This window comes from Lemur catta, chromosome 10 (assembly GCF_020740605.2).
Source record: "Lemur catta isolate mLemCat1 chromosome 10, mLemCat1.pri, whole genome shotgun sequence".
Lineage (NCBI taxonomy): Eukaryota > Metazoa > Chordata > Mammalia > Primates > Lemuridae > Lemur > Lemur catta.
In genome coordinates this window covers 64401262-64411557 of record NC_059137.1, presented here as the reverse complement: position 1 = coordinate 64411557, position 10296 = coordinate 64401262, and the positions used below count along the sequence as shown (strand labels likewise).

The following is a 10296-nucleotide window of genomic DNA, read 5'->3' as shown; positions in this document are numbered from 1 at the left end:
AATATGGTCTAAATCCTATATCTAAAATACCAACATATATTAAAATATTTATAAAATATATTTTATATTTGTAATATAAAATATATTTATAATATAAATAAAATGAAAAATAAAATATAAATATGTCTGTATATATAAAAAACACCTATAATTTTTAAAGGAAAGTTCCTTAATCTTTATTCTTTTTATATTTACAAATTTTTTTGGTGACAAAACAAAGAATGAAGTAGAGAAAATTAGAACTCCAAATTCTGTTGTCTAAACTATAGCCGGCTTTAAATATCAGCACACAAATCTTTCTGTAACTGTCTCCAATTATAAGACAATAATAAAGATATCTACTTGCTAGTAATAATCTATGTGCTGATTTGATTTTTTTCAACCCAAGAAATAAATACAAAACAGAGTTGGAAGATATTCACAGAAGGGCACAACTAAAATACTCTTGAAAATACTTTCAAGAGAATAAAAAAGTGAAGACTCTCACTTCCTTCTGCAACACACGTGAAACTTGGCCATGTCCATTCAATTTCACCTTGTGAGTATTTATTGAATGTATGTTCTGTGTTCAATACTGAATCAGTTATTTGTTTATTCAATAAATACTTATTGAGCACCTACTATGTGCCACGCATTTTTCTAGGAACTAGAGATAGGGCAGTGAACCAAACAAAAATCCATGCACTCATGGAACTTATATTCTAGAAGCATGAGAGATAATAAACAAATAAATAAAATATATAGTATGTCAGCTCGTGATAAGGGCTGTAGAGAAAAACAAAGTTGGAGAAGGAGTTAAAAGTGTCAGGACAAGGGAAGGAGACATTGCAATGTTAAATAGATGGTCATGGCAGGTGACATTTGAACAAAATCTGGGAAGGTCTTAAATGGGTTCTGGAAGAAAGGAGGGGATGTGCAAATGATTACATTTTTTTGCTATAGTCCTGTATGCAGGATCTTGCATTCCACGGGGCTGTGTTTATTGGTGATGACCTAACTTTTAACTAATTAAAGGGTGCTGTCAGACAGAAAGAGGTACTCCTTCAGGTGGAGGTGGAACATGACAATTTGACTCAAACTTTGAAGGACAGGGAGAGACTGGATGTGATGTAGAGCGACGACAGCAGGAAGAATAGCATAAGCAGGGGAGGTCCCTGGCAGAGAGGAACACTGCCTTCTCCAGGGACAAGCCAGAGATCTCACCTGCCCCAAGGTAAGGAAGGGAGCTGGTTATCTGAAGTGGGCCTACAAGCCAGTGAGAGAAGGATAGGAAATGGTCATAGAGGCTCTGGGAAGCCACTGAAGCTAAATGAACGGGGGAGAAACATGATGAAACAGGTATCTTAGGAAGCTTAATCCAGTGGTAGAGTCAGATTAGATCAGACTAAGGAGAGGCTACAGATGGGAAAGCCACTCAAAATCTTATTTTTGTTATTCAGACATTAAGGTATGAGGGCTGGACCAGAATGGAAGCAGTGAGAACAATGATGTATATAAAGAATTGATGTTTATAAAAATATAAATGATGGACCTTGGCAGGTGATTAGACCTAAAGGGTAAACGAGAGGAAGAAGTTAGAGCTGACATGTTCCCAAAGTTCAGAGAGAGGCAAACAGACGATACTGTTCTAAGACTGAGGCCTGTCATCCAGGATCACACAGTAGAAAGCTGAAGCCAGAGCCCAGATTTCCCCACTAGATGACTCCAAAGTTTTAAACCTGGGAAATAAGGAAGTAGTGCCACCAACAGAAATGGGTGATTATGGAGAGCTAACTATCTTCCAATTGAGTAGGAGAGATAGAGAATTTTAGTTTTATATCGGTGGAGTTTGGTGAAGTTTGAAGCTATTCAAGTAGAGATATCCAGGAGATAGGCAAAACTTTAGGATAGGAAATGGCTCTGCCCTTACTAGTTTGTGACTTTGTGCAAATCACTTAATCTCTCTGAGCTTCAGTTTCCCCAGTTGCAGAGTGAGGATAAGGTTATTACTTAATGCTCGTTATGAATGAATGAATGAATGAATGAATATTTGTAAAGGACTTGGATCGGTACATCATACAAGGTAAGTGTTATTTAGTTGTTTGTTATATTAAACAGGTTAAGATGCAATGTAAAGAAACAGGTTGACTTTCTGGGAAGGTAAGAAAAAGACGATGTGGGGAAAACTAGAGGCAAATTTAGGATAATTGAAGTAATATCTGTCATAGAAGTCAAGGGAGGAATTGTATAAAGGTGAAAAAGCCAAAATCGAATGACACAAAGATCTAGAAAAAGAGGAAGGCCAAGCGGGATCACCAAGTGTGGAAAGGAGGAGGCACCCAGAATGCACTCTGGACAGAGGGGTGAGGAGGGGAGAGGCCCACCTACAGGGAACGAAAGAGGCAGTGAAAATGAGGAAGAGAGGAACTGGGATGGCTATCTGCCAGCAGTAAGTCAATGTGTCTAAGAGCAAATAAAGCTTGAAAACAGGCATTTGATGAAATTACCAGATAACACATTCATGATGAATCATTAAAAGACTGCTAAGGAAATTCAGAGTCATTTCTAACCATCAGGAAATTGACAGCCTAGAGGATAATAATCCTGGCCTAGCCTTTAGAGTTAGGTACCAAATACTAAGTTGAATGCAGCATGAGCTGAGGTAAGATGGAAAAGTTTACGATTCTCCCCATTCACCCAAAAAAAAGTTTCCTCGATGGAAAATTCTGAAAATTTGAGATGTCCTCATTAAGTTTTATTTGTGTTTGTGTGAAACCAGTGTATTTTTGCTCTATATGAAAGTCTGTGTTATAAACATTCAGAAACTCGGAGGAGCCCATTTGAAGGGCTGACTTATTGCAGTGTACTGAAGCTCCTGATGTAAGAAGTTTTCTACAAATCATTCATTAGTTCGAAGTTTGAAGGAGTACTCACAGAATTGTTCTCTTAGATTTTTTTATCCAAATATTTGCTCATAAATTCCAGTGTAGTAAATACACTTAGGAGAATTTTGAAAGTCAGAAACTCCAAATTTCAAAAAAGCTTTCTTTTCTTTGGGTCTGTTTTCATATGCAGTCTATGCAATGTTATACTTATGAACTTTGTTTTAAGTGCTTTAAAAGGCATTGATATTGGGGATGGGGATGGGGGAGTTGCCTAACCAGCTCTGAAAAATTACTAAACTACCCGACACAGGCAAAACCAGAGAAAGGAAGGCCATCAGGAAAAGACTGAATTCAGTCCTTAAATAATTTAGTAGTAGGTTGCAAATTAGGTTGTATTGGACTGGCACTGTCCAATAGGAATATAATGAGGCCCACAAATGTGAGCTACATATGTAATTTTCCATTTTCTTTAATGCAAGCCACATTTTAAAAAGGGAAAAAAACAGGTGAAATCAATTTTAATAAAACTTTTTTTATATATCCAAAGTATCATTTAACCCTACAATCCATGTAAAAACCATTAACAAGATATTTTGCATTATTTTTTCTGTACGGTCTTCAAAATCCAGTGTGTATTTTACACATCTAATACATACTGCTTTGCTTTAGTATTTTTTAAGGGCAAGTTGACAAATAGAGGCATTATATAGAGAGTGCTCTAGTATAGCACAACTTAGAGCAAGCCAGCAATTTGAAATAAGTCAACACTAGGACTTTTCTGATTTCTTTCTTGAGTGGAGAGAGGCTGGGTTTCTCAGTAGACTTCTCAGTCTGAAATGGAAATAAACCTGGATGCAGTGTGCTCTTGAATGACAGGAATGCTGTGTTCAGTGTTTCCCTGCAAAAGCTTTTATCCCAGGGTGTAAAAAAATTTTTTTCTAATAACGCATAAAGTTTATTCCTTGAATGTTTCCATGATATTTATTTAAGATGTCCCAGAAGAATGATGGGCATATCGCTTGCAAAAGTTGAATTTGTATCCTCATAAATTCCACTGACTTTTTTTTTTTTTTAACTCTGCCTCCTCCCAGGAATGATCAACCTTAATAAGGCCTAGCCTAAGGAATCCCCGGGTTGGTCTCCCGACGTGGGCAACTTTGCGGCGCGGGCGGAAGGCGCGGGCTCCCCCCGCTTGCCCGCATTCCCTGGCAGCTTCGCGGCTTCGGGCAGATGGAGTTTCCGGCCTGCGCTCCGCGGTCGCCGGGTCATCCGCCCGCGCTCCTTTCTGCCTGAGGTCAGGGCCGCGGGAAGAGCGCGCCGTCGGCCGGGGTATCCGGGCTGCAGTTCCGCGCTGCGTGCACACCCGCCTCCCCGCCGCTGCCTGCGTGCCAGGCCGGGCACGGGGAGGCTGCGCTGGCCGCCGCAGCTCGGAGGTTGGGCCCTCCCCCGGGGTGATTTCAGCGCAAAAGGTGAAATTGCGGAAGTTTCCAGCCCCGACTGACAGATGAGGCTCGCGGCCGGCTCCGTATGTTCTGCAGCTGTTCTGCAGCGCGCCCGGCCCACGCTCTCCGCACCCCGCGCCCCTAGAGGCCACTGAGCCGCGGGTGGGCCATGGCCACGCTGCCGAGCGCGGAGCGCCGCGCCTTCGCGCTCAAGATCAACAGGTAAGACGCGCCCCGCGGCCAGCCTGCCCCAGCTAGCCCTGCGCGGCGAGGACATCGGCCGCAGGCGCCGGGCCCGGCGAGTCCCTGCACGTCCGCGGCGGGGCGCGCCTGAGACCAGGGGGCGACAGGTCCCCAAGGCTGCTGCGGCGGAGCCCGAGAGCGCGCAGCAGCCTGCGCGCTGGGCTGAGATCCTCCCCGAGAATCTCAATCCTCCCGAGAATTCCGATCCTCCGTTTGTCCTCAGCCCCCAGGGTCACTTCCCCGAGCAACCTCGCGGGCGCGGTCCTCGGGCTCCGACAGGTGGCCGGGCCGAGGAGTGTGATAGGCGCAGGGGTAATCGTGTTGGGCACGGCACGGAGTTTCTTATAAACTGCTCCTTCCTTTGAGCCTGTTCTGAAAAGGGGGGGAAAAGCGACGTGGCTGAAATGAGAGTTTTGCTTTAAGGTAGCTGCTTCAAGACTTCTGTTGTCCTGAGCGGGGCCCTTTTCCCTCTTGCTTTACTATTCCAGAAAACGTTTGGCTCTTGATGACATCGCTATTTTTATTCCCTGGTCCAAAGGAATCATGAAGTGGAAAAAGTGATTTTTTTAAATTCTCCATTTAAAAAAACAAAAAGGAATGGCCTGTGGCTGACATGTTGAGATTTACAGCACTGCAGCAAAAACCTAAGGACACAAGGTTCCCAACTCACCATCCAATTCCTAATCAAAACTGCACAAACTAAATGTAAGCACATTTACTGTCCTAAGTTCTCAGAAGAGGTGCTTTAACTGCACTTTTCCCTCTGCTGAAAACTGCTGACAAGTATTTGGGGACATTTATGCCTTGCCCTAAGAAATCTAGACTAGTTAAAGGATAATAGGAAACTCCTCCTGAAGGGTCGCCTTCCTTACTCTACTGCCCTCACTGCTCTCAGATTTTAGTCTTCTTTTAGCTGAGCCTATGAAAGGCTAGTTCTACAATATGTTCATCTTTGTGCTGCTAAGTGTGTGAAGAGGTTTGAGCGACAAGGAATTAAAAGCCCAGAAAAGGGAGGCGGTAAGGACTTCCAAAGGGCATATTGAGCTTTAATTGATGATTTTATTTCCACCTGCTGTGTAGCTGTGAGCAAACCATTTCTCTTACCTTGCTATTTCTTCATCTGTAAAATGAGTTTAATTAGTAACGTACTGTTATGAACGTTGGCGGCCAAAAGTTACTGGTGAAAAGGCATAAAGTGTGTCAGGGATCTGTCTCCCTATGGGAATTTTTTTCTGCGTTAGATTTCAGGGCTGCTGTAAGCCAGGAGGAGCAATTCATTTGGGACACGTAGGGAATCAAGCTAAAGTTACTGATGGATGTGTTATTTGCCATAGCCACTGCTCCTCCATCCTTGTGATTTTTTAGGTCGGGCAGTTTGACTTGGGCAGAAAGATATTAGAGACTGTGTGGTTGGGTGGGGTTGATCTGGGGTGAGCGGCCAGAGCCTGGACTAATCCTATAGGCAGTCCTGCAAGCAGCTGTGGGCTTGGTGTAGCCTGGGGGTTAGGAATAAAGGCCCTGGCTGGAATCTGATCTGCTTGCAAATTGGCTCTCTGCTAACTATGTGACACTGGGGGTGTTATTTAACCTCTGTAAATTTTGGTTTCTTTATATGTCAAACGGAGATAAACGTAGTACCTTTTTATGATTGTTGACAGGATTAAGTGAGATAATAGGTACAAAGTGCTTGTAGTGCCTGGCTCAGAATAAATGTTAAATAAATATTAGCTATGGTGACATCAACATTGCCATCAGCTTCATTGTCATCATTATCTCTTAGATCCTAAGCAAGAAAGGTAGAAACGAAAGCTGACGTTGGAGGACTTCCCGAGCAGAGACCACTTTGGGCTGGATATGGAGATGCCAGTGGCTGGTTGGAGCTTTCTCCAATTGGTTGGAGCCAATGTTGTCCCTTGTGTGCCTTCCATTCTGGTGCTGAGAACACCAAACACACTCAGTGGAACAGAACATGTGATGGAAGAAGAACCTCACTCAAGTTAAATAACATATAAAAGGTTCTCTAATCTTCAGGCAAGAAAATGGATTGGATATTCCTATTCTTAGAGTTCTATTTTCCCTTTTGAAGTATTTTGTGTATTGGATGTAAAGGCCAGAATAGGATGAGGTATAGAGAGCTTCCTGAGAAGTATTTGCTAATTTTGTCTTTAAAGATAAAACAAGCATAAAAATATATGTGTTCACGTGTATAAATGTGTGTCCACAGTGAAAACAGTGCTGTTCTTCAGTAGTGGGGCTGGCTGATGGAGGGAGGTGGTATGTTTTCAGAATTGCTTTATTTGTCTGATGTTTCCTAGACCAAAGACCAATAGGGACTCTCGGGCAATCGAATTCAGAATCTTTGGTCTTTCACATTTAGAATCATTTCCTTCCAGATTCTTGGAAAAGCTCCATTTGAACTTCAGGTATCTAGATCTATTCTGAAGATGCCTTGCAGAACATATGCTGGAAGGACCTTCTGCCAGGGTGCAATAGTCTTCAGCTGGAGTTCATTGAGCTTTGACAATTGAAGCTAATGTTTACTTCTTCGTGGACCTGTGGAAAGAAAATATAATGACATCAGGTGGTTACCTAGGGAGAGAGGTAGAGCTCAGGAGACCCAGTCTCCCATCCCAACTCGCCACACAGAGCTAGTGATGGTATCGGGTGATATTAAAACACCTAAACTTTTTATCCTCTTTAACGGGGACTATGAGAGGGCAGGGATGTGACAACACTCAGACTTCTCTCTGGAAAAGGCTCAGAAACAGGAGCAGTTGGTTCTTTTCAATGGGGAACAACCAGGTGCTTATTAATGTTTTGTCCAATTTGATAAAGCACTAAAGCGCTGGGAATATGCTATCCCTGTTTCCACGGCACCTAGTCTATTACTAGTCAGTAGCCAGAAAGGCTCTCTGGGCTCTAGGTAAACATGTGAAGTTTATATAGTGTGGTTAAGTGTGATTCCTGTGCTTCTGGAACCCACCCAAAGTGGTATGCTTTGCTGTATTGACAACACAGGGGAACACAGAACAAAAACAGATTGACATCTCTGAAACCACGCGTGAACACATCTGTATGCAGGGGTTCCGGTGAAATCAAACAAATTGGTAAATTTGGCCTAGGGTACAAGACATTTCCCACTGCACTACGGTCAAACACAGGATTAGAAAAGAAGAAATGGTGGCTGCAGAGTCAGTTTCTCCAGCCCTCTATGCCGTTCATCCATGTTCATCATCATAAATGGGAAAGTACAGTCAGTCATCCATGGGCTCTGCATCCATGGATTCAACCAAAGGCAGGTCAAAAATATTCAGACAGAAATGTATGGTTGTATCTGTATTGAACATGTACAGACTTTTTTTCTTTTAATTATTCCCTATACAATATAGTATAACAACTATTAATATTACATAGCATTTACATTGTATTATTACAAGTAATCTAGAGATGATTTAAAGTATATACAGGAGGATGCACAACACCATTTTATATCAGGGACTTGAGCATCTGTGGATTTTGATATCTGAAACCAATCCCCCACAGACACCCAGGGACAACTGTATAATAAGGAAAAATAAAAAATGTTACCCACATTTCTACTGCCTATAAATTATAGCTGTTAACATTTAGATGAATATCCTTCTTTTTTACAAAAATGAGATCATATTGTACATACTACTTTATAATGTTTCTCAATTTAAAAATATCATGAACAACTCTGTATATTAATCAATGTAGAGCTACATCATAATTTATATAAGCTGTTGAAAATTCTCTTGATTGGGTTCTATGATGATTTATTGACTTAATTATTATTAGGCATTAAGATAGCCTCCAATTTTTCACAATAGTGTATACAGATTAATGGAGTGGTCTTATACATACATCTTTCTATGCTAGTGCAAATGCTTCCTTACAAATTTCTAATAGTAGAATTGTTTGATCAAAGGAAAGAAACATTTTTCAAGCTTTAGATTGCCAAATCGACTCCCAGAAAATTTATACCTATTTGCATACCCACCAGTGGCACTAAGAATACTCCTTTCCCCACATTTACACCCCCTCTGAATTTTATCATTCTTTTAAATCTTTATTTGCCATTCTTGACCCCTTTTCCGAAATGCCTCTAACCTCTTCCTGTTTAGCTTCTCTCCTAGGTCACTGAGTGACCTCTGAAGTCATTCTTAAAGGATTAAAATAGTCCTGCATTTCTCCTTTTTTCTTTGCCTTATATGTAACTGCAGATGCTAATAACCTCTATCTTGTTCAATTTCTGCCTCTGTTCCCTGAATAGGTGAGATAATGGTAAAAGTAGATTGTTCTAACAGCTTAGTTCTCTTCTTGATTTTGTTGTAAACTCTAGTTGCTAGACTTTGAACTGTGCTTTTTACTTGGCTTTACAGATGTAATCCATTCTACACCCTCCTCTGAGTACCTAAACTCTAGCCCTTTTAAATAAAATGGCAAATGGAAAATCAGAATCCCTTTCTATCACAAAGTAAGATTCCAGATTCTATAACTCATTCTATGTGTTTTCACTTGGATAAGAGTAGAGAGTATAGACTTTCACACTTTTTTGGTATTCTTTTCCCTCTAGGATTGGCTTTTGGGGCTAACATGAAACATTAGCATCACTCTGCTACAGAAACCTCAAAAAGCTTCATGATTTCTCCTATCATTTCTCATCACTCTAAGGAGAAAACTCATTGTTCTCCTATGATAGAGACCAAAAATACAAATTGCTAAACTGGAGCTAGGTTAAGAAATGCAGAACTGTAATCAACCCTTCCCTCTTTCTCCCCTCCTTTGTTAAATTAGTGGGCTTTTAAATCCTAGGCTGGTTAGTTTGATGGTTCATTCATTCATTCATTTACTCCCTCCAGCTATTGAGGGTTACTGTGCTCTAAGCGCTATGTGAGGCCCTAGAAATATAAAGACAAGCGAGTCATGGGCCTTGCCTGCAAGTAGCAAGGATATTAACCCAAAATTAAGAACTAGAAAAAGAAGGGAGCCTTCCCTTGCCTCCCCGGGTGGTGTGCCTTCAAAGTGTTCATCTTTGGGGTCACGCCACTAAGGATCATAGCATTATCCAAAACATTTTTGGAAATTTTTTTAGAATTATTCTCAGGGACTGGAGTACATTTATTTTACAAAACAAGCTCAATGGTGTAAAACCTTTTATCTTTGAGGGAGAATCTATTTTATTACTTAAAAGGTTTCAAAAATTATAGAAAATACAGATGATTATATGGCAAGTATCTAAGGGCCCACTGACCAGAATTGACAAATGTTAACATTGTTGTCACTTTTGCTTTAGATATTTTTAAATTTTAAAAGGGAACATTGCAGATAAATGTGAAGTCCCCTTTGTTCTAGTCTCCCTTCTGTTCCCTTAGAGGTAACCACTGTCACAAACAGGTACTTTTGTTGTGTGTGTACGCATATCTGTAAACAATATATGGTATAGCTTCTGGGAGGAGCCAAAGTCATTAGCATTCAAGCATGCCTAATAAATTGAGTAATATTGGTTTGAGTTAAAGATAAAATGTAACTGTAAATTAATAGAGCTGTGTTTTAGCCACCTCTTCAGGTAGCTCTGAAGTAATTGCAAAGAGGAGTTCCAAAAGTGACTTCAGAAAGACAGCTTTATCAGAATAAATTGCATGGCACTACTCGCATGAAATTATACAGAGCAACAGTTATTTAGATGTGTATATTCTGATAATGTTTTCCAATTACTCTTTCAT

General features: G+C 40.9%; 1 protein-coding gene across 2 annotated transcripts in view; it reads left to right on the top strand.

The window, feature by feature from the left end:
- The first annotated feature begins 4169 nt into the window (after window positions 1–4169).
- Window positions 4170–10296, top strand: part of DOCK8 (dedicator of cytokinesis 8) — a 199796-nt gene continuing 193669 nt past the window's right edge. Inside the window, exon 1 of one of the 2 annotated variants that reach the window (XM_045562393.1) lies at window positions 4170–4528. In XM_045562393.1, coding sequence (XP_045418349.1) covers window positions 4476–4528 — 53 coding nt within the window. In that variant the 5' untranslated portion in view covers window positions 4170–4475. Of the gene's footprint in view, window positions 4529–5447; window positions 5567–10296 lie in introns of those variants that run through there. The other variant, XM_045562395.1, reaches the window with a different exon arrangement.